General features: G+C 46.2%; 1 protein-coding gene across 2 annotated transcripts in view; it reads left to right on the top strand.

Moving 5' to 3' along the window:
* Positions 1–6,238, top strand: part of LOC140728107 (uncharacterized) — a 72,348-nt gene extending 66,110 nt beyond the window's left edge. For both annotated transcript variants that reach the window (XM_073046306.1, XM_073046305.1), the window contains exons 12-13: positions 2,295–2,422; positions 4,884–6,238. In XM_073046306.1, the coding sequence (XP_072902407.1) occupies positions 2,295–2,406 (112 nt within the window). In that variant the 3' untranslated portion in view covers positions 2,407–2,422; positions 4,884–6,238. The remainder of the gene's footprint in view (positions 1–2,294; positions 2,423–4,883) is intronic.
* Positions 6,239–25,437: the final 19,199 nt, after the last annotated feature.

Here is a 25,437-nt window from a genome sequence, read left to right as displayed (position 1 = left end):
TTTTATTTTTATAAAAAAACTTACCTCCAGAAGTGTGTGTTCTCTATTCACTGCCTCCTTCCGATATCTAGAGCGTCTGATGCCCAACTAGCACATTGTAATTTGATTTTTCGCATAAAGAGTCATATGGGATAAGACAAGCGCTACACAGGTGCTACAATTAACATGGACCTTATTTCTACTAATTATGTTTTTTGTTGTAAACATGGTGTACAATTTATATTTGAAGATAAGGATAATGATTAGTAGGTTACTATCCGTAAACGTACGTCTTTGGAATGTTGTGTAATTTAGAGGACTCAGAGGAAACCCACACAGTCATGGGGAGAACATACAAACTCCTTTGTGAAGAGAATCAAACAATGAGCTCCCTGCTGGCCTGCCGTGAAGTTTGTTGCGTTCTTTTTGTCAGTGCTGTTTACCTGATGCTCCTGTTTGTGTCTGTGAGGCTGCTGCAATTCAGTTTTCCATTGTACTTGTGCATTGACAATGAACTTAACATTAACTATCTACTTGGACTTTAGCAAAAGGGTTTTGACAAGGGTTTTGTAGGCTCGTCCTGAAGTTGAGATCACACAGGGTGAGTGACGGAAGGAAGCAGAGGGTGATGGTGGAGGTTGTGCATCATATTGGAGGCCAATATCGTATGGACTGGTATGGGTCCATTGTTGCTTGTCATCTATATTAATAGTTTGCATGACAATGTTGTTAACATTGTTCTTTAGAGAGGGTGCAGAGGAGATTTACCAGGATGCTGATTGGATTAGAGAGCACGTCTTATGAAGAAAGATTGAGTGAGCTAGGAATTTTCTCTCTGGAGTAAAGGAGGATGAGGGGTGACTTGATAGAGGTGTACAATATGATAAGAGGCATAGATTGAGTGGGCACCCAGAGGCTTTTCACAGGGTGCAAATGGCTAAAATGAGGGGACATAAATTTAAAGTGATTGGAGGAAAGTATAGGGGGATGTCAGAGGTGAGTTTTTTTGCACAGAGAATGATGGGTGCACAGAATGCCCTGCCAGGGGTGGTGATAGAGGCAGATACTTTATGGACATTTAAAAGCCTCTTAGATAGGCGCAGGGATGATAGAAAAGTGTAGGGTTATATGGAAGTGAATTGGTCATAGAATAGATTGAAACATTGGCACAGCAACATGTGTCAAAGGGTTTGTTCTGTTCTGTGTTCTCTGTTCAATGCATGAACGTTTCTGGCTGACACCAAAGCTGGTGCAGTGGGCAGTGAAGAAGGTTATCTAAGATTGCAACCAGAAGTGGATGAACTGAGGAGGTCGGCCAAGGAATGTGACTCGGATTAGTGTGAAGGTATAGAGACACAAGAGAATGGTGATGCCGGAGCACCATACAAAGTGCGGGGAACCTCAGCCAGAGTCTACGGAGAGAAATCCACAGTCGATGTTTCTGCTCGAAACCCTTCCTTTGGATTCAGTTCAAGCAGCGGCAGGACATGCACAATGAACGGCAGGGTCCTGCAGAATGTTGCAGAACAGAGACAATAAAGTTAAACCGGTAAATTGGTTTGCTATTGTCACATGAACCAAGATACGGTGGAAAACTTGTCTTGCAGACTGTTCATAGAGATCGAATCATTACACAGAGCATTGAGGTAGAACAAGGGAGAACAATCACAGAGTGCAGAATAAAGTGTCACAGTTACAGACGAAGTGCAGTGCAGGTAAACAATAAGGTGCAAGGTGGTTGTGAGGGCTGAATGTGTGTAGGTGTGAGGGATATTTGTGTGGGTGTGAGAGGTGAGTGTGTGGGTATGAAGGGTGTTTGTATGGGTGTGATGGGATGAGTGTGCATATGTGAGGGGTGTTTGTGTGTGTGTGTGTGTGAGAGAGGGGTGTTTGTGTGGGTATGACGGTGTGTGTGTGGGTGTGAGGGTGTGTGTGGGTGTGGGAGGTGTGAGGGATGTTTGTGTAGGTGTGAGGGGTATTTGTGTGGGTGTGAGGGGTGTTTGTGTGGGTATGATGGGTGTGTGTGGGTGTGAGAGGGAAGTGTGTGGGTGTGAGGGATATTTATGTGGGTATGAGGGGTGTGTGTGGGTGTGAGAGGTGAGTGTGGGTATGAGGGGTGTGTGTGTGAGAGGTGAGTGTAGTTATGAGGGGTGTTTGTGTGGGCATGATGGGTGAGTGTGGGTGTGAAAGTTTTGGGTGTGTAGAAGTGAGCAGTCAGTCTGAGTAGGTTTGAGGGGTAAGGATGTGTGCAGATGTGAGGGGTGTGGTGTACAGGTCACTGCGGTCCCCCTGACATCTCCCATTGTTTCTCACAGGGAGAAGGACCAGCTGTGGAAGAAGGCAGAGAAGATGCAGATGAACGCAGAACCGGACAGTCAGAGGGCGACCCTGAGGAGGAATCCATTCGGGAGCAGGAAAAGGATTTGAGTGACAAGCTGTTGCTGTAAAGATCTGAGACCCTTCTGTACAGATCCTTGCTTTGTCTGAAACTGTCTCCCCAGACCCCTCCTTGCATGAGACCCTCTCCCGATTCCCCTGCTTGTCTGAGACCCCCTTCCAATACCTGTGCCAGTATCCTGCTTTATCCAGGACTATTTCCACAGACCCCTGCGTTGTCCAAGATCCTCTCCAACACCCCTGCGTTGCCCAAGACCATTTCTTGGACCTTCAGTTATCCAGGAATTGGAACTGGATTTGGAATTGGTTTATTATTGTCACATGTACCAAGCGAGAGTGAAAAGCTTGTCTTGGATACTGTTCATACAGATCAGTTCATTACACAATGAACTGAGGTTGAAAACTGTATTACAATCCTCTCCCAGAACCCCAGCTTTGCTGGAACTCTGCTGCCGTTCAGAGCTCTGCCAATGCATAGCCCAAACGTCAAAGATCAAAATCTGCTAGTCCAGGGGTAGAGGCGCAAAGGTCGGGTCCGCAAGTCCGGGCCAGGAACTGGAGGTTGTCGGCCTGATATCTGAGAGCCCAGATGTGGCCTGTCCCAAGGTTTGAGGCCTGTCGGTCTATTGCATCTTTTGTATTCCTTATTTTTCCTGTGAATGCTTGAAAGAAAATGAATCTCAAAGTAGTATGTGGTAATATATATGTACGATGAGAACAAATTTACTTTGAATTTTGAACCAAGGGTTTGAAGAGGTATTGGATGAAGGAGACTGAGTTCACATTATTTCATGTTGGCTCAGATGAGGGACAGAATGGCCTCTTCAATCAGTCACTCAGTGATGAAGGCTCTGTCAGACAGGTATTCAAGGGTCCAACCACACCACATTGGTACTCAGCACAGGTCCAGACAGTTAAGTTGCTAGGAGTTCAGGTTAAGATAGTAAATTGGATTAGGCTTTGGCTTTATGGGAGAACAGACAGACAGACATACTTTATTGATCCCAAGGGAAATTGGGTTTCATTACAGCCGCACCAACCAAGAATAGTGTAGAAATATAGCAATATAAAACCATAAATAATTAAATAATGATAAGTTAATCATGCCAAGTGGAAATAAATCCAGGACCAGCCTATTGGCTCAGGGTGTCTGACCCTCCAAGGGAGGAGTTGTAAAGTTTGATGGCCACAGGCAGGAATGACTTCCTATGCCGCTCAGTGTTACATCTCGGTGGAATGAGTCTCTGGCTGAATGTACTCCTGTGCCTAACCAGTACATTATGGAGTGGATGGGAGTCATTGTCCAAGATGGCATGCAACTTGGACAGCATCCTCTTTTCAGACACCACCGTCAGAGAAGCCAGGGAAGATAATAATAAGATTGAAAGAGGGCAGAGAAAATTTACAAGGATGTTGCTGGGACTTGAGGACCTGAGTTACAGGGAAAGCTCGAATAGGCTAGGGTTTTATTCCCTGGAGCGTAGGAGAATGAGGGGAGATTTGATTGAGATATACAAAATCACTGAGGTTGGGTGAGATTACAACGAGATGTCATGGGTTAAGGGTGAAAGGTGAAATGTTTAAGTGGAACCTGGGGGGAAACTTCTTCACTCAGATGGTGGAGCGAGTGTTGTATCAACCACTGGTGGAAGTGTGGCATGTAGGTTTGATTGTGACATTTAAGAGAAGTTTTGATCATCAATGGATGGGAGAGTTATGGAGAGCTAGATCCAGGAGCAGGTCGATGGGACTGGGCAGAATAACAGCTTGGCGTGGACTAGATGGGGTGGAGAGCCTGTTTCTGTGCTGTAGTGCTCTGTGGCTCCATGACCCCAGCCAGCGAACGACCGACCTCACCCACACTGAGTTCCTCCAGTGGACAGCTTGTTGCTCTGATCACACACTGGACAATATTTCATCCTTCACCTCCCATGCCCCACGGCTGCACTAAACCCCACCCCCATCTCCTGAGCAGATACCCCACTCTGTAGCTCCCATCCTCCTGTTCCGTCAACCCACTCCTGCCAATGGAGGCATTCGATCCAAGAGTGTTTCTCTGGATTATGCGCTCTGCCCAGTATCAGATGACCTCTGGAATTAAACAGGTAAGGCCAGAGATACTCTAAAGACCAGGCAGCATTCGCAGAGGGAGGAATATATTCACAACATTTCACCAGGTTCCTCTTCCTGATTCCCTCTTTCCAAGCCGAAAGCTGAAACACCAGCTGGCCTCTGGAATTGAGCGGGGAACCTCGAGCATAGAACACAGAACAGTACAGATTAGTACAGGTCTTTTGGCCCACCTTGTTGTGTCTCTAAGATCAATCTAACCCTTCACTCTTACATGGTCCTCCATTTTCATTTCATAAATGTGCCCATCTAAAAGTCTTTTAAATGCCTCTAACACCACCCGGCAGGACTTTCTACTCACCGTCCACTACTGTACCTCTGACATTCCTCCTATAATTTCTTCCCTTAAAGTTATGGCCCCTTGTATTCCCTTGCAGGGAAGGCTGGAGATATTCAACAGGCCCAGCAGCATCTGGGGGAGGAGAATTTGTACTGATGCCAAACACAAGATTCTGCCGAAACTGGAAATCTTAAGCAACACATAGAAACGCTGGAGGAACTCAATAAGTCAGGTAGCATCTATGGAGGGGAATAAACAGTCGATATTTCTTGAGGTAATTTACAGCGATCCATTAACCCACAACCTGCACGTCTTGGAATGCGGGAAGAAACTGGAGCATCTGGGAGAAACTCAGATTATTACAGTGAGAACGTGCAAACTCCACACAGACAGCGATGGACTTCAGGATTGAACTGTGCTTTATGGAGGTGGGAGGCAGTGGCTCGACCCACTCTGCCACTGGGCCACTTCTGGTTAACAGCAGCAGGAACAGATAATAAACACAAGAGATTCTGTAGATACCAGAAAACTTGAGCAATGCACACAAAATGCTGATCTCAGCAGATGGCAGCATTGATGGAAGGGAATAAACAGCTGCCTTTTTGGGGTGAGACTCTTCATCTGGAGGCATAACAGTTTAGTATCGAGCAGGTGGGCTGAAAGACCTGTTGCTGTGCTGGTAACGCTCTATGCCTCTGTACCTATGACTCTCATTTTCCTGCTCTTTGAGGAACCAAGTCCCAAACACTCACAAACCCTTTACTTTTAAATACTGACTTATCGTGCTGAGTTCTAGATTCTGCCTCAAGAGGAAATACCCTCTCTGCATCCACCCTGCAAAGATGGCGGAATAAAACGGAAGAGGTGTAACAGGGTTAGTTGTATACCATCAGCTGTTTAGCTTTCTGGAGTCTCAGTCCCAACTAGACCACAGGAAGAGGCCATTTCCTGTGACTGGCCCCACCGTGAACCAGGGCAGGACTCACTCCAGCACAAGAGAGATGGACTATCCACATTTATAGTTACAGATATGTCATTCTATGGGGGGAGAGCCTCCTGACAAGCTGGATCACTGCTTGGTACAGAAACTGCACAGCCACAGACAGGAAGGCCCCACCACAGGGAGTCAAAACTACCCAACCCATCGCTGGCACCACCCTACCGCCACAAATGACATATATATAGAAAGATGCCAGAAAAAGGCCGGTAACACCATGAAGGATGTCACCCGGCCTGCTCATGTTTCACTCTCATCAGGAAGGAGGCTACGTAGCATCCACGCCAGAATTAGCAGGCTCACATTTACTCTCTCCAACAGCTTACCCACCCCTCCATGCCCCCAACCACCTCTACTTTATCATTTCCTGTCAGAGTCACCTTATGTACAGACACTCCTGTGCCTAATGTCACTTTATGGATATAAGATAAGATAAAACTTTATCCCAAAGTAAATTATTGTTTCAAGGTTTCTCAGTCGGAAATAGATACTTTAAAATATAAGCTGTAATCACTGAGGTATGAAAAAATACAAAGTGTGCATTAAAAAGTACCAGTACAAAATACAGATATGCAATGAAACCATATTCTTATATACTTAAGGAGGAGCTGTAGAGTCTTGTAGCCACAATCAGTCTATCTATAAATGTATTTATATTTATTGTGTTCTTTATCTTACTGTGTTGTTTTGTACTGCAGCAGATCTGGAGTAGCAGCTACTTTGTTCTCCTTTACACTTGTGTACAGGAACTAACATAAAACAATCTGGAATCTTGAATCTTCATTCTTCCAAACTCCAGCAAGTACAGGCCCAGGGCCATTAAACGCTCCTCTTGCATTAACCCTTTTGTTCCCGGGATCATTCTCGTGAACCCCTCCAATCCCAGCACATCCTTTCTTAGATAAGGGTCCCAAAACTGCCCTCAATACTCCAATTGCAGTCTGACTAATGCCTTATATACCCTTGCCATGTGTATTAGGGTTCACATTTCTGTCCACATTTGCGGTGAGGTACTGGGACAACAGACATCCCACCCTGCAAAACCTTATTTCAGCACCACCACCCCCGACCCCCGTAACTCCATATCCCCTTCCCCCCCCCCAATCGACCTCCAAGGGTTTATGAAAACAGGGCATTTGATTATGAAAGAACACAACAATTTATTTGATCTCATGTTGAAACAATATACACACACACACACACACACACACACACACACACACACACATTCCTTGATGAGTATTTTGTTGGCAGACTCAATGCTAATAGCTAATGCTGAATTTGTTAATTTTGCAAGACATCAGATTCACAAGTGTTTTGTGAGACAGCTGACTTCTGAATTCTGTCTCAATGTGACGCACCATGCTGAATGCCCTTTCTACATCACAATTAGAACTTGCCAGCACCAAAAGCAGCTTCATCAACTGGCAGAGCTCTTTGAATCTCAACTGCCCTGTGCTCACAGATTTGACTTTAGACAGCTTCCCCCAGAACTCATCAACTGGCAAACCTTTGTAGTTTGGCACATCCTTCAAGGTTAGTTGAGACGCTAAACTGAACTGACGGATGATGAAAGAGAGAGAGATCGACTGTAAAGCCCGCCCACAGAGAAAACTGATAGGTCTACTTAGCACAAAGAGAGACCAATCAGGATGCTCTCTCGCTACATCTGTCACACACTCTCTCTCTCTCTCTCTCTCTCTCTCCCCCCTCGCTTGCTTACTCTGAAAAAATCAATTTCTAGGATATTGTATATAATTTGCAGGCATCAGGGAGCCACTATCAACATGCGGGAGACTCCCAGAACTTCCAGGAGAGGTGAGAAGTCTGGGACAATGAAAAAACTTGATTGCAGCAGCATCACAGGCATATAGGTACGGACAACACACAGAACATACGTTACATAAGAATGGGAAGAGAGAGAGATAAAGACTGTTCAAAAACACGACCTTAGTCCAAAATCAAAGACACAATCAGAGGCAAGCCAGTGGTAATGCAAGGGGTGGTCTGTAGTGGTGTGTTGCTGAGGCGGTGATGAGGATTCTACAGGTTGGGTCAAGAACTGAACGAGTGAAGGGAAGCAGCTGTTCCTGAACCTGGTGACGTGGGACTTCATTGCCCAGTGGTAGCTGTGAGAAGATGGTATGGCCCGGACGGTGGGATCTTTGATAATGGATGTTGCCTTCCTGAGATATTGCCTCCTAAGACCATAAAGACATAGGAGCAGAATTAGGCCATTCAGCCCATCGAGTCAGCTCTGCCATTCCATCATGGCTGATCCATTTCCCTCCCAGTGGTTCAATGGATCAATTTAATGTCAGAGAATATATACAGCATACAACCTGAAATCTTTTCTCATCGCAGACATCCTCGGAACAGAGAGAAAAAGATCCCAAAGAATGAATGATAGAAAAATATTAGAACCCCAAAGCCCCCCCCGCCACACCCAACTAGCAGCAGCAAAAGCATCTACCCTACCCCTTCCCATTTGCTCCAGTAAAAGCATCAACACCCATCATGCAAGCAATAGTAAACTCCCGCCCCCCCCCCCCCACCCCAGAGACCATGATCTGGAGTCCATCAAAAACTACAGTCTATCCCAAAACTTCAACATCTCAGACAGGCTCTCAACCTCACTATCAAGGAGCAGAGGTAGAGGCAGGTTCGGTATTGTCATTTAAAGTAAAATTGGATAGGTATATGGACAGGAAAGGAATGGAGGGTAACGGGCTGAGTGCAGGTCGGTGGGACTAGGTGAAAGTAAGTGTTCAACACGGACTAGAAGGGCCGAGATGGCCTGTTTCCGTGCTGTAACTGTTATATGGTTATGGTTATATGAGCAGGGGCTAGAGGGAACAACAGAAGTTTACTGTTTCAATGTTACAATCTCCAGTGTGCTTATTCAAATTCCCCCAACTTAAGAACCAGCCAACCCCGTTTTGCTGCCCTCTCCCAGTAACCTTTCATACCCTCACTAATCAAGAACCTATCAACCTCTGCCTTAAATACACTCAATGACCTGGTTTCCATGGCCACCTGTGGTAATGAATTCCACAGATTCACCACCCTCTATCTAAAGAAACTCCTCATCTCCATTCTAAATGGATGTCCCTCTATTCTGAGGCTGTGTCCTCTGGTCCTAGACTCCCCCACTATAGGAAACATCCTTTCCATGTCCACTCTATCTGTGTCCTCTGGTCCTAGACTCCCCCACTATAGGAAACATCCTCTCCATATCCACTCTATCTGTATCCTCTGGTCCTAAACTCCCCCGCTATAGGAAACATCCTCTCCACATCCACTCTATCTGTGCCCTCTGGTCCTAGACTCCCCCACCATAGGAAACATCCTTTCCACATCCACTCTATCTGTGTCCTCTGGTCCTAGACTTCCCCACTATAGGAAACATCCTCTCCACATCCACTCTATCTGTGCCCTCTGGTCCTAGACTCCTCCACTATAGGAAACATCCTCTCCACATCCACTCTATCTGTGCCTTCTGGTCCTAGACTCCCCCACTATAGGAAACATCCTCTCCACATCCACTCTATCTGTGCCTTCTGGTCCTAGACTCCCCCACTGTAGGGAACATACTCTCTACATCCACTCTATCTGTGCCTTCTGGTCCTAGACACCCCCACTCAACTCAACCTGCAAATTAACCTTTTAGAAATCCTGCATGAAGACTCACAAGACCCTTTGCACCTCGGATTTTGAATTATTCCATCGTTTAGATATTAGTCTATGCTTAAATTCCTTCTACCGAAGTGCATGACCATATACTTCTCTACTGTGTATTCCATCTGCCACTCTTTGCCCAACCTCCTAATCTGTCCAAGTCCTTCTGCAGCCTCCCTGCTTCCTCAACCCTACCTGCCCCTCCACCCATCTTCATATCTTCTGGAAACGTGGCCACAAATCCCTCAATTTTGTCATCCAAATTATTAGCATACAATGTGAAAAGAAGTGGTCTGACCACTGACCCCTGTAGAACACCGCTAGTCACTGGCAGCCTACCAGACAAGGATCCTTTTGTTCCCGCTCGTTACCTCCTGCTTTATCCATGCTAGAATCTTTCCTGTAATACCACAGGCTCTTATTTTGTTAAGCAGCCTTGATAAAATTCAAGTACACGACATCCACTGATTCTCCTTTATCTGTTCTGCTTGTTATTTCTTCAGAGAACTCCAAAAGATATGTCAGGTGAGATTTTCCCTTAAGGAAACCATGTTGACTTTGATCCATTTTTATTATGTTCCTCCAAGTACCCTGAAACCACATCCTTAAAAATTGACCCCAACATCTTCCTAGCCACTAAGGTTAGACTAACTAGCCAATAATTTCCTTTCTTCTGTCTCTCTCGCTGCTTGAAAAGTGGTGTGACATTTTCAAATCCTGTCTTCTGGAACCATTCCAGAATTTAGTGATTCTCAAAAGATTATTACGAATGCCTCCACAATTTCTTCTGCTACCTCCTGCAGAACCCTCAGGTATAGTCCATTTGGACCAGGTGACTTAATCACATTAAGGCCTTTCAGCACCTTCTCCCTGATACTCTCAAACTTCCTGTACACTGCTAATGCCTTCCATATTGTAGACTAATGCAAAATACTTATTCAGTTTGTCCACCATTTCCTTGTCCTCCATTACAACCTCTCTAGTGTCATTTACCAGTGGTCCAATATCTATCCACGCCTCTCTTTTACTCTGTATAGGTCCGAAAAATGTTTGATATCCTTTCTGATATTGTTGGTTAACTTACCTTCAAATTTAATCTTCCCACCTTCTGGCTACCTTCTGTTGTTTTCTAAAAGTTTCCCAATTCTCTAACTTCCCATTCACTTTTGCTCTATTATATATGCCCTCTCTTTTGCTTTTATGTTGGCTTTGTCAGCTGCAGTTTATCACCCTGCCTTTAGAATACTTCTTCTTCTTTGGGATGTATCCATTCTGCGTCCTCTGAATCCACCCAGAAATTCCAGCCATTGCTGCTCTGCCGTCATCCCTGCTAGTGTACCCTTCCAATCAACTTTGGCCAGCTCCTCTCTCATACCTCTGTAATTCTCTTTACTCCGCTGTAATACTGATACATCTGACTTTAGAGTCTGCCTCTCAAAGTTCAGGGTAAGTTCTATCATGCTATGATCACCGCCTCCTAAAGGTTAATTTTGTGACAAGAATCCTTAATGAGGATGGCTTGGACCCACAAGCTGGAGAATCCAAAGCAAGGACTGAGACACAGTATCAAACTGGATCGAGAACTGAGCACAAAACGAACGCTCGACAAAATCGCTACTAGGGCTTATAATTGAGTGCCAAATCTCAGTTTAGGTGCCCTTTAACTACTCAATTTTTGGCAACCAAAGCATGATTGCCAATCATTAGGACCACCCAGAATACTTAAGGGGACCACACCAGCTAACCATACTCTAGAGAGATTGAGTGTCTGAATTCTGGAAGCTGGCGCATTGGGAGCATCTCATAACAGGACCCCCTGCCTAACCGCTGACTGCTAATGGCCCTGGCGGCTCAGAGGGATTGTAGTCGTGGACGAGAACTGGATCCAAAATGCCTCTCAGCACCCCTCCTCAGGTCCGAATCCTTCCCTGTTCACCCAAGAGAGTAGGTGAGTCCAAAAGTCTTCTCACCGTGAAGATCTGTTCCCCTTCGATAAACCTGGGTGGCAGTGGGGCTGATGGTGCAGACAGGTTTTAATTTGGAAACATGGAAATTGCGATTGATCTTGAGGATCTTGGGGAGCTGCAAGGTGTCGGCCACTGGGTTTACTTTCCTGAGAATCTCAGGAGTCCAATGAACTTGGGTGCCAATTTCCTGGACTCCACTTGGAGAGGCAAATCCTGAGTCAACAGCCAGATCTGTTGCCCAGGCTGCAAAACTTGTCCCTGTCTTCTCTTGCGGTTAAACTTTATTTCATCTTCTGGGTAGAGACTAACAAAATCTCCTTCGCCCTAGTGCATCTCTCCTTGCAATGTCGGATGAGCTCTTTGGCTGCAGGAACCCTCGACCTTGGCCTCCTGCTCAGGGAAGAGTGGTGGAGAATACCCAAAGGAGACATCCCATGCGCCAAATGCCGTAAAGTGTTGCAGGGGACCTCTGCCCGCATCAAATGGTCACTCCACTTGTCTGGTCTTTCAGAGGCCAGACGTCCTAGGGTACATTTCATATCTTGGTTCACCCACTCCGTCTGGCCGATAGACTGGGAGCGAAACCCAGAGGAAAGACTCGCTGTCGCCCCAAATTAGCATACAGAACGCCCTCCAGAAAAGTGACATGAATTGTGGACTCACAATCTGACACAATGTCCACCGGAAAACCATGAACCCTGAAGAACTGGTGCAAGCAATTTCGGCCGTCTCCATTGCAGATTGTAGACCGTCCAAAGCGATAAATTTGCAGGCCTTTGAAAAATGATCCACAGTTACCATGGTAACAGCCTTTCTCCTTGGAAGGAGGAAGACCCATGACAAAGTCCATGGAGATGTGCGCCCATGGTCTGTCCGGAATAAGTAGGGAGTAGAGAAGCCCTTGAGGTTGGGTACAGGGTCTGAATGCACACCCCGCATGCCAGCATGTACTGCCAAATTTGGGCCACCAATACCTCCTCTTGATAAACTCCCTGAGTGAGTGGTCATTCTTGATGATTGTCCCCGTTGGAGTACCTGGGACTGGATGGAACTTGGGATGGGACAAGGCATCCTACTTCTGATTCTTTGACCCCAGTCAACAGGTCAGGATGAAATTCAAGCAGCTAAAGAACAAAGACCACCTGTCCTGCCTGAAATTCAGCCTCTTGGCCTTCTGAGTATAAGCCAGGTTCTTGTGGTCTGTCCAAATGATAAAAAGGTTCTTGGCCCCCTCTAGCCAGTGCCGCCATTCCCCCAAAGCTAACCTAAACCGCAAGAAGCTCCCAAATCCTGATTCTCCCGATTCTCTAACTGCCTGTGTCTTACTAGGGTTCATCCTGAGATTGCCATTTGAGATGATGAAGCCCAAAAAAGAAATGGTGGATACATGAAATTCAAACTTCTCCAGCTTGGCGTGAAGTCTATGATCAAGGAGCCTCTTTAGGATGTCTCTGATGTGAATGACGTGCTCCTCTATGGACCTTGAGAAAATTAGGATGTCATCAAAGGCATACTTATGGAGAGCATCCCGGAGCACATCGTTTATAAAGGTTTGGAAAACTGCTGGCACGTTCACACAGCTGAAGGGCATGACCAGATACTCATAGTGCCTTGTCGGTGTGTCGAATGCACGCCGTCTTCCACTCATCACTCACCTTTATGCAGATCAGATTGTACGCGATCTGCAAGTCTAGCTTCGAGAATACTCTTGCCCCTTGGAGAATCTCAAAGGCAGTCTTCATGACTGGAAGAGTCACCACCATCTTGAAGTGACTGGAGCATGCAACGATCCTCCTTTCCTTTCAGTTCCTTTCATGCTGATACTGCCAAGGGTGCCCGAGGATCAGGGGTATGCGAGGAAACACAGTGATGTAGAAACCAATGTCCTCAGCATGATCTTTTATCCTGATCTGCAGGACCAATGTCTGCTGCCAGATCTGCCCAAAGCCAAACAGACGGCCGTCCAAAGCATGGCAGGTATTCGCGGACTCAGCTCCTGCAGTGGTACATTGCGCCAACAGCAGGTCCCCAAATCCAGAAAACCTCCTGCTGCTCCAGAATCCAAAAAAGCATTCACCTCTCGTTGGTTCATATCCCAGGCGATCTCTGCCCTCAGCGTGACCCCAAAATCTGTGAGGCTGGGGGTAGTGGTTGCTACCGTCACAGTCTTCCCAACACTGGATGGCCTGAATAGCTGTTCCGACAGCTACAGCTTTGGACGTTCAGCCAGCAGGTAACCTGCTTACCGGCAGTAACGGCAGCAACCTCAAATCTGAAGCCAGAACCTCTCATCAGCAGAGATTCTTATGCAGCCAGTTTGCATGGGACCAACAGGATCCTGAGCAGGAGATGGACTGGTCACGGTCTGAGATTTGAGATTAGGGTATGGAACTACAATACATTGAGTCCAGGCTCAGACTAGCCCTCTTCGACCTCTTCATGTTGTCCCACTTGTGCTCTGCCGGATGATTATCACGACTAATAGATCTGTCAGTCAGAACCTCTAAGTCTTCTGCTGGCTCTTCCAAGGTGAGGGCGTCCTTCAGTTCATCTCAGAGTCTGTGGTGGTATAGAGTGGCCAAGGCCTCCCTGTTTCAGCCACTCTCTTGGGCCAAAGACTGAAATTCAATTGTGTAGTCGGCTGCTGACCTTCTTCATCAGGTGGTCTGAAGCTCGGCTGGCACTGGCAGAGTGATGGAACTCCTTCCTTACGGTGGCCATGAATTTCTCAGAATCTGAGCAAATCTCCGACCTGCTTTCCCAGTGCTCGGCAGCCCAGGACAGGGCACTCCTGGTCAGAAGAGAGATAATGAAGGCCAACGTGCTGCTCTCCGAAGGGAACTGGGATGGCTGGAGTTCAAACACTAATGAGCATTGGAAGAGGAAGACAGGGCAAGAGCCCTGGTCACTGTCGAATCTCTCCAGGCTTGGAAGCTGGACTGGCTCCTCAGAGCAGCCAACAGCCTCACCCAAGCGACACACGACGACCTGCAGGTCGTGTATCTCCAGGCTCTGTCTGGGAGTTTTCTCTCTGTGGCTGGCCACAGCTGACAAAATGCTCTGCTACCCCATCGGTTCCATGTTGGCTCAATCGTACTGTGACAAGAGGCCTTGACGAAGAGGGCTTGGACCCAAATGCCGGAGTATCCGAAGAACGATTGAGACACAATATCAAACTGGACTGAGAACCGGGCACAAAACAAACACTAGGCAAGTTCACCTGTAGGGCTTACGACTGAGTGCCAAACCTCAGTTCAGATGCTCTTTAAATACTCAATTCTTGGTGCCCAAAACGTGATGGTCAATTAGCGGGACCATCCTGAACCCTTAAAGGGGCCGTGCCAGCAGACCATATTCTGGAGCAGGGTTTCTCAAGAGATTGTGATAAAAAAAATACACATTTTTATTTGAACTTTGCGCTATGTGCAATGCTAGCACTCGCAGTAGTGGGCAGTGACCGAGCAGACCCATTAGCAATCTCATTAGAGGTCTTTCATCTGGATATGGCAGTGTGCAGTAGGACCGCGTTTATTTGGTTGAGTCTGGAGGGGAGGACGGTAGTGTGGTGACCCACTTTCCAGCGAACTCGAACTGGCTCACAAAATGGCGCACGCCGACAGAGAGGCCGGTCCCAGGCCTTCTTCACCAGCAAGGGGAAAAGCCCACGTGCAGGAAGGGACCGTGAACATGTGAATTTCCGAGGAGGGCGGAAATGAGAAGGCTTAAAAGTGAGGCCGTGAAGTTTGAATAAATCTTTTATGCAACTGCAACTCACCGTCTGCCTGTCGTTGTTCCAGTTCTCTGCGTAGCACACCGCTACAGTAGACTGAAAATTGTTCAGCACTGTATTGCACGGAGGGGAGGACGATAGGCTGATGAGGAGCGTGAAGTACGTTTTCCGAGCATTGAATGAACTCACCCAACTTGGTCGGTGAAGTCAGCCTCTCCCTGTGTAAAATACACAGGGGTATTTTATTAACCCCTGTGTTTTAGAGACATGTCTGATGGTCCAGTGAGGTGACTTTGAAGAGGATGTGTGAGATGGAAGTGGAGGAAATTACAACCTAAAGAGTCATTTCACTGCACTAGTGCAACAACGGACACAAAAAAGTCCATCTTTCCAATGAAAGCCACTTATCAATGGGTTTTACATGGACTGGGGATCCGAGTTGTCCTGTTCCATTGTGCCCAGTCCGTGGCAAAAAACTTACTAATGTAGCAATCATTCCAGCAGAATTGAAAAGACACTTAGCTACAAATCACAGCCATATGACACGTAAAGTGCTGATTATTGTACAAACCCCATTTCCAGAAAAGTTGGGATATTTTTCAAAATGCAATAAAAACAAAAATCTGTGATATGTTAAATCACGTGAACCTTTATTTAACTGACAAAAGTACAAAGAAATGATTTTCAATAGTTTTACTGACCAACTTAATTGTATTTCGTAAATATACACAAATTTAGAATTTGACGGCTGCAACACACTCAACAAAAGTTGGGACAGAGTTAAAATAAGATTGAAAAGTGCGCAGAATATTCAAGTAACACCGGTTTGGAAGACTTCACATTAAGCAGGCTAATTGGTAGCAGGTGAGGTATCATGACTGGGTATAAAAGTAGCGTCCATCAAAGGCTCAGTCTTTGCAAGCAAGGATGGGTCGTGGCTCACCCCTTTGTGCCAAAATTCGTGAGAAAATTGTTAGTCAGTTCAAAAGGAACATTTCCCAACACAAGATTGCAGAGAATTTAGGTCTTTCAACATCTACAGTACATAATATTGTGAAAAGATTCAGAGAATTCGGAGACATCTCAGTGCGTAAAGGGCAAGGTCGGAAAGCACTGTTGAATGCGCGTGATCTTCGAGCCCTCAAGTGGCACTGCCTAAGAAACCGTCATGCTACTGTGACAATTATAGCCACCTGGGCTCGGGAGTACTTCAGAAAACCATTGTCACTTAACACAGTCTGTCGCTGTATCCAGAAATGCAACTTGCAAATGTATTACGCAAGGAGGAAGCCATACATCAACTCTATGCACAAATGCCAGCGAGTTCTCTGGGCCCGAGCTCATCTCAAATGGACCAAAAGACTGTGGAACTGTGTGCTGTGGTCAGATGAATCCACATTTCAGCTAGTTTTCGGAAAAAATGGGCGTTGTGTTCTCCGTGCCAAAGATGAAAATGACCATCCTGATTGTTGTCAGCGAAAGGTGCAAAAGCCAGCATCTGTGATGGTATGGGGGTGCATCAGTGCCCACGGCATGGGTGTGTTGCATGTATGCGAAGGTACCATTGACTCTGAGGTGTATATTAGGATTTTAGAGAGACATATGTTGCCATCAAGGCGACATCTCTTCCCGGGACATCCATGCTTATTTCAGCAGGACAATGCCAGACCACATTCTGCATGGGCTACAACAGCGTGGCTTTGTAGACACAGAGTGCGTATGCTTGACTGGCCTGCTGCCAGTCCAGATCTATCTCCTATTGAAAATGTATGATGCATCATGAAGAGGAGAATCAGACAACGGAGACCACGGACTGTTGAGCAGCTGAAGTCTTATATCAAGCAAGAATGGACAAAATTTCCAATTGCAAATCTACTACAATTAGTATCCTCAGTTCCAAAACGATTAAAAAGTGTTATTAAAAGGAAAGGTGATGTAACACAATGGTAAACATGCCTCTGTCCCAACTTTTGTTGAGTGTGTTGCAGCCATCAAATTCTAAATTTACAATTTACAAAATACAATTAAGTTGGTCAGTAAAACTATTGAAAATCTTTTCTTTGTACTTTTGTCAGTTAAATAAAGGTTCACGTGAATTAATATATCACAGATTTTTGTTTTTATTGCATTTTGGAAAATATCCCAACTTTTCTGGAAATGGGGTTTGTAAATGACTATTGGAATCTCAAAACAAACAGATTAAAGCTTTTGAAAATAAAGTCACAGTCAGGAAAAGGACTCGGGAGGCAAGTTATTTAGTAGCAGAACTTATTACCTAGAAAAGGAACAGTTGTTGCCTGCATGCTAATAATGCCAGCATGTAAAATTATAGTGATCAAATTGCTAGGACAAGATGCAGGACAAGAAATAGAAAAGGTTTCACTCCCAAACAGTATGATAAGTTGAGATATTGATGACCTGTCATGTGATGCTGAAGAGGTTTTGTGTGATAAGCCTGTCTTGGAGGAACTGTGTTGGCATCGATACAGATAATGCCCCATCAATTGTTGGCTCCATGAGAGGTTTCATTTCTCTGGTAAAAAGATAATATCCTGATATTGTCACAACATAATACTCTCTTTACAGAAGGTGCTGATGTCAAAACTCTTGGAGATGAAATTAAAAAAGTTCTAGATGATGCTACAGAAATGGTTAACTTTATTAAACAAAGACCAGTTCGCTTGGGAATGTTTTAAAAACTTTGTGAAAACCTGGACAAAGAGCGCACCAATCACCTACTACATACAGAAATCCAGTGGTTTAGCATAGGAAGAGTACTCAACAGGGTGTTTGAGCGAAAAGGTGAATTAAAGGAGTACTTTCAAGAAAATAGTAGGGCAGATGTTGCTGAGTGCTTTGAAGATGAAGAATGGCTGCAGAAACTAACCTAGTTTGCAAGAACTTTTTTATTCTATGAACCAGTTAAACAAGTCTCCGCAAGGCCCCGAAGAAAGTGTTTTGACTTCAAGTGACAAGATCCTTGGATTTAAAAGGAAGCTGAATCTTAAAAAAAATCATGTTGCAAAAGGAAATCTTGAAATGTTTCCACTGCTGCTTGGGTTTAAGAGTGGAAGAATGTCAGAAAGTTTCGAGTCTTATTGAAAACCACCTGGAAGAATTGCAGAACAAAATTGAACAGTATGTTTCTTCCTTTTCAACTCAAGTGTATGACTGGGTGAGGGACCCTTTCTCTGAATCTACTCCTCAGCCTGAGAACGTGACTTTGAGAGAAGAGGAAGAACTTTGTGAGCTGCACGCTGATCGTTTACTGACCTGCCCCTGGACAAGTTCTGGATTCCTGTGAAAGAAGAGTATCCTGCCATTCATAGGAAAGCAATGAACATTTTGCTGCAGTTTTCAACTTCTTACATGTGTGAACAAGTTTGTTTCTTGTTTAACAAGCATCAAGAAATAGTGTCATTTCAGTTGAAGGTGAAATTTGTGTGCATTTATCTCAAGTTCGACCAAGAATTGAGTACTTGTGCAGCAAAACACAAGCACAGTTTCACATGCTAGGCCTATATTTGAGCCAGATCATGTCACTTAGCAAGAAAATGTTTTTTCAAAGTCGTATAAAATTGTGTCTTAGGTTATATATTATTTATATTGCTTTGACTTATGGTTTTTAGTAACTTTACCATTCAACATTGTCAATAAATTTTAAGGTTATGAATAGCATTAATTAAAGTCAACTTACAACCTTTATTTAAATTAAATTTACCCGAGCCTACCTTCAGAAAAATTAAATCCCACTTTGGCATAAGCCAGTTATTTAATAGAAATGTATTATGTTTGCCTTATGAATTTTTAAAATTTATGAAAAAGAAAGAAAGAGATTAATTTCAAGAAAGGTAAGTTAAGCTTAACTACCTGTTTTTTTCAAGAAAGATTGGCTAAAAATTCATTCGCTACTCATTAGAGGTTTCACAATTATTTTTGGATTATTATATCTACAGTTTACTGACAACATTAATGTACGGTAACCTGTAGATTAAATAATTTTTATGCAGAGGCTCCCTGAGACCTGAAAATGATTTAAAAGATTCCTCCAAGGCAAAAGGATTGAGAAAGGCTGCTCTGGGGAGTTCGAGCATCTAATTCCTGGAAGTTGGAGCAGTTTGGAGCGTCTTGTAACACATTTATCTTAAGTTGCCTAATCATATCTGGTTGATCTGATTAGGGAGCCTACTGTAATGTACGTAGGGAGGGATTTGCCTGCAACGTGCTTAGCTGGGTCCACTACTCTCTGCAGTTTCTTACTTCCTGCACATTCTGATTGCCGTACCAGACCGTAGATCTGTAGAAATTAGTTCACAGCAGTGACTGCGTCTGACGCATTCAGGAATTGAAAGGTGAGAAGAGAAGCAGCCTGTACAACGGCAGCTGTAGAAGATGTTTCTCCTGTGGTAAAATACCACAGAAATTGTTTATGCCTGTGCTAATGTTCCCACCGGCATAGTGGAAGAAAGTGAGAGCAAGAACAAAATGTAACACACACCACTTTCCGGAAGAACGCCGCAGGTCAGGCACCATCTATGCAGAAAAGTGGGCTGAGACCCTTCGTCAGATCGGAAAAGGGAGAAGCCAGAATAAGAAAGTGGGGGAGGAGGAGGATTACAGGCTGGCAAGTGATGGGTGAAGCCAGGTGGGTGGGAGAGGAGATTGCACCCAGTGCAGCCTCCACCACATCGATGAGACCCAACATAGATTGGGGGACTGCTTTGTACAGAGCCCTCACTCCGTCACCGCAAAAGGCAGAATTTCCCAGTGTCCACTCATTTCACCCGCAGTAACAGGGCCGACTTATCACTCCATAAGACTATAGGTCTTAAGAGCAGAATCAGGTCACTTGACCCATCGAGTCTGCTCCACCATTCCATCATGGCTGATTTATTATCCCTCTCAAACCCATCTACCTGCTTTAAATACAGCCAACACACACAAAATGCTGGTGGAACGCAGCTGGCCAGGCAGCATCTATAGGGAGAAGTGCAGTCAAAGTTTCGGGCCGAGACCCTTCGTCAGGACTAATGGAAAAAAGAGATAGTAAGAGATTTGAAAGTAGGAGGGGGAGGGGAGACCTGAAATGATAGGAGAAGACCGGAGGGGGAGGGATGAAGCTAAGAGCTGGAAAGGTGATTGGCAAAAAGGATACAAGGCTGGAGAAGGGGGAGTATCATAGGACGGAAGGCCTTGGAAGAAAGGAAGAGGGAGGGGAGCACTAGAGGAAGATGAAGAACAGGCAAGGAGTTATTGTGAGAGGGAAAGAGAGAGAGAAAAAAGCTTAAAAATTAAAAATTAAAAATAAGGGATAGGGTAAGAAGGGGAGGAGGGGCATTAACAGAAGTTAGAGAAATCAATGTTCATGCTGTCAGGTTGGAGGTTACCCAGCCGGTATATAAGGTGTTGTTCCTCCAACCTGAGTGTGACTTCATTTTGACAGTAGAGGAGGCCATGGATAGACGTATCAGAATGGGAATGGGATGTGAAATTAAAATGTGTGGCCACTGAGAGATCCTGCTTTCTCTGGCGGACCGAGCGTAGGTGTTCAGCGAAACGGTCTCCCAGTCTGCGTCAGGTCTCACCAATATATAAAAGGCCACACCGGGAGCACCGGACGCAGTATACCACACCAGCCGACTCACAGTTGAAGTGTCGCCTCACCTGAAAGGACTGTCTGGGGCCCTGAATGGTGGTGAGGGAGGAAGTGTAAGGGCGGGTGTAGCAATTGTTCCGCTTACAAGGTTTTATCGGAATGAGAATGGGATGTGGAATTAAAATGTGTGGCCACTGGGATGTCCTGCTTCCTCTGTGGACAGTTCCTTCTGAATGCTCTGCTCTCCACTCCCTCCACACCAATCCTAACCTTACCATAAAACCCGTTGTTAAGGGGGGCACTGTAGTAGTCTGGCGTACTGACCTCTACCTTGCTGAGGCACAGTGACAACTCGCTGATACCTCCTCTTATTTACCCCTCAATCATGACCCCACTAAGGAGAACCAGGCCACTGTCTCCCACACCATCACCAACCTTATCAGTTCTGGGGATCTCCCATCCATTGCCACCAACCTCATAGTTCCCACACCCCACACTTCCCGTTTCTACCTCCTACCCATGATCCACAAACCTGCCTGTCCAGGTAGACCTATTGTCTCAGCTTGCTCCTGCCCCACCAAACTCATTTCTGCATACCTTGACACTGTTTTATCCCCCTTGTTCAATCTCTTCCCACCTATGTTCGTGACACTTCTCGCGCTCTGGATTTTTTCAATGATTTCAAGTTCCCTGGCCCCCACCGCCTTATTTTCACCATGGACGTCCAGTCCCTATATACCTCCATCCCCCACCAGGAAGGTTTCAAAGCTCTCCGCTTCTTTTTGGATTCCAGACCTAACCAGTTCCCCTCTACCACCAGTCTCTTCTGTCTAGCGGAACTAGTCCTTACTCTCAATAATTTCTCCTTTGGCTCCTCCCACTTCCTCCAAACCAAGGGTGTAGCCATGGGCACCCGCATGGGTCCCAGCTGTGCCTGTCTTTATGTTAGCTATGTGGAACAGTCCATGTTCCAAGCCTATACGGGTATCCGCCCCCCACTTTTCCTTCGCTACATCGACACCTGCATTGGTGCTGCCTCTTGCACACATGCTGAGCTCGTTGACTTCATTAACTCTGCCTCCAACTTTCACCCCACCCTCAAATTTACCTGGTCCATTTCCGACACCTTCCTCCCCTTTCTTGATTTCTCTGTCTCTGTTTCTGGAGACGGCTTATCTACTGATATTTACTATAAGCCCATGGACTCTCACAGCTACCTGGACTATTCCTCTTCCCACCCTGTTACTTGTAAAAAAGCCATTCCCTTCTCTCAATTCCTCTGTCTCTGCCGCATCTGCTCTCAGGATGAGGCTTTTCATTCCAGGACGAAGGAAGTGTCTTCCTTTTTTAAAGAAAGGGGCTTCCCTTCTTCCACCATTAACTCTGCCCTCAAACGCATCTCTCCCATTTCCCGCACATCTGCCCTCACCCCATCCACCTGCCACCCCACTCGGGATAGGGTTCCCCTTGTCCTCGCCTACCACCCCACCAGCCTCCAGGTCCAACGTATAATTCTCCGTAATTTTCGCCACCTCCAACAGGATCCCACCACCAAGCACATCTTTCCCTCCCCCCCTTTCTGTTTTCCACAGGGATCGCTCCCTACGCGAATCCTTTGTCCATTCGTCCCCCCACCATCCCTTCCCACTGATCTCCCTCCTGGCACTTATCCTTGTAAGTGGAACAAGTGCTACACCTGCCCTTACACTTCCTCCCTCAACCTTGGATACTGTTGGGGGTGGGGGGGATGTGACCTAGCTGAGGAAAGTCACAGCGGTCAGTCTGACTCTGCAGCTCAGAAGGTGAGCAAGGAGAAGAGGTGAGCTGTGGGGATAGGGGATTTGTTAGTTAGGGGAACAGAAAAGAAGTTCTGTGGATGAGAACAAGATTCCTGGATAGTATGTTGCCTCTTAGGTGCCAGGATTCAGATCAATCCTCAGCATTCTTAACTGGGAGAGAGAGCAGTCAGAGACCGAGGTCCACGTAGGTACCAATGGCATAGGTAGGAAGAGTGACGAGGTTCTATAAAGGGAGTTCAGGGAGTTAAGTGCTAGGTTAAGCACAGCACCTCCAGGGTTGTAATCTCAGATTTCTACACATGCCACGTGCTAATGTGGCCAGAAAACAAAGATTATACACTTTAACACATGGTTAAGGAGTTGGTGTAGGAGGGAGGACATAAGGTTTTTGGATCACTGGGCCCTCTTCCAGAGAAGGTGGGGCCTGTACAGAGCAGATGGTTTGCACCTGAGCTGGAAGGAGACTGATATCCCAGTGGGAAGGTTTGCAAGTGCTGCATGGTGGGGTTTAAACTAGAGATGCAGGAGGATGGGAACCAGAGTGCCAGAACAGTTAGTAGAGAGACAGCACGAGTGAATCTGCAGATGCTGGAAATAAATAAAAAACACAAAATGCTGGCAGAACTCAGCAGGCCAGACAGCATCTATGGGAGGAGGTAATAACGATGTTTTGGGCCGAAACCCTTCATCAGGAGTGAAGTAACATGGGATGGTTAAGGGGGGATATGAAGTGGGGGGAGGGATGAAATAGAGAGCTGGGAAGTGATAGGCTGGAGGGAAATGGGCTAGGGGGAAGGTGGAGAATTATGGGAAATAAAAGAGAAAGAAAGGTAGGGCTGGGGGGAGATTATAGTGAGGGGGGAAAAAGAGAGAGAAAGAGAACCAGACTAAAATTATAGATAAGGATGGAGGTAAGGGTGGGGGGGGCAGGGGTATCAATGGAGGTCAGTGCGTTGGATGTTCATGCCGGCAGGAAGGAGGCTTATCTCCCGCCTAGGTATCAATACCTTATCACCCGCCTAGGTATCTTCTTCCCTCACCACCATCCTAGGCCCCAGACTGTCCTTTCAGGTGAGGCACCACTTCACCTGCAAGTCAACTGGGGTGATATACTGTATCCGGTGCTCCCAATGTGGCCATTTATACATTGGGGAGACCCGCCACAGACTGGGAGACCGTTTCACCGAACACCGGCGCTCAGTCCTCCAGCAGTGGCGGGATCTCCCTGTGGCCACACACTTCAATTCCACAGACCACTCCCACTTCAACATGTCTGTCCATGGCCTCCTCTACCGTCAAGATGAGGCCACATGCAGGTCGATGGAGCAATACCTTATCTCCCGCCTAGGTAGCCTCCTACCTGCCGGCATGAACATCCAACTCACTGACCTCCGTTGATACCCCTGCCCCCTCCTTACCCCCATCCCTATCTATTATTTTAGTCTGGTTCTCTTTCTCTCTCTTTTCCCCCCTCACTATAATCTCCCCCCAGCCCTACCTTTCTTTCTCTTTTATTTCCCATAATTCTCCACCTTCCCCCAGCCCATTTCCCTCCAGCCTATCACTTCCCAGCTCTCTACTTCATCCCTCCCCCCACTTCTTATCCTCCCCCTCGACCATCCCATGTTACTTCACTCCTGATGAAGGGTTTCAGCCCGAAATGTCGTTATTACCTCCTCCCATAGATGCTGTCTGGCCTGCTGAGTTCTGCCAGCATTTTGTGTTTTTTAATAGTGAGACAGATGTTGGTAAGACATCATGCAAAGTCAGAAATCAAAAGGTTGAGCATGATGGGAGGGGATGGAGGGCTGTAGGCTGGGTACAGGTCAATGGGACTAGGCAGAGTAATAGCTTGGTGTGGAATAGATGGGGTAAAGAGCATTTTTCTGTGCTGTAGTGCTCTGTGACCCCATGACCCCAGCCAGCGAGCGACCGACCTCAGCCACACTGAGTTCCTACAGTGGACAGCTTGTTGCTCTGGCTACACACTGGAGGTTTCGCCTCCCATGCCCCAGAACTGCACTGCACCCCCCGAGCTCCCCCAGAGAAGTATTTTCTGAGCAGATACCCCACTCTGTAGCTCCCATCCTCCTGGCCCGCCAACCCCACTCCTGACTGGGACTGGAGACCGTGGGGGCATTTGACCTGAGAGTGTTTGTCTGGGTTATGCATTCTGTCCAGTATCAGCTGACCTCTGGAATTAAGCAGGAAAGCTCAGAGAAACTCAACAGGTCAGGCAGCATTCATGGAGGGAGGAATATATTCACAACATTTCACCAGGTTCCTTTTACCCCCCCCTCACATTCTCCAGACTGAAATCAGAAGCACCAGCTGGCCTCTGGAATCAAGGAGGGAACCTGGAGCACAGAACACAGAAGATGACAGCACAATTCAGGCCTTTTAGCCACCATGTTGTGTCAACCTTTTTACTTTCTTTAAGATCAATCTAACCCTTCACTCCCACATAGTCCAAAATTTCTCTTTAATCAATGTGCCTATCTAAAGGCCTCCTAATGTATCTGCCTCTAGCACCACCCCTGGCAGGGCGTTCCACTCACCCTCCACCCTCTGTAAGTAAAACCTCTGACATTCCTCCTATAATTTCCTCCCAACTCTTTAAAGTCATGGCCCCTCGTACTCCCTTGCAGGGAAGGTTGCAGATACTCAGCATCATCTGGGAGAGGGGAACTAGCGCTAATGTTAAACACAAGAGATTCTGCAGAAGCTGGAAATCTAGAGCAGCACTTACAAACTGCTGGAGGAGCTCAGCAAGTCAGGCAGCGCCTACGGCAGGGAGTAACGGCTGATGTTTCATCAGGAATCAGCATCGTTTGAGCTACTGTTTCAGCATAGAGACCCTTTGTCAGACACCTGAAACTTCCCT

The sequence above is a fragment of the Hemitrygon akajei genome, chromosome 5, assembly GCF_048418815.1.
Source record: "Hemitrygon akajei chromosome 5, sHemAka1.3, whole genome shotgun sequence".
NCBI classification, from domain to species: domain Eukaryota; kingdom Metazoa; phylum Chordata; class Chondrichthyes; order Myliobatiformes; family Dasyatidae; genus Hemitrygon; species Hemitrygon akajei.
The sequence above is the reverse complement of the archived record's forward strand: the minus strand, read 5'-3'. Positions and strand labels throughout refer to the sequence as shown.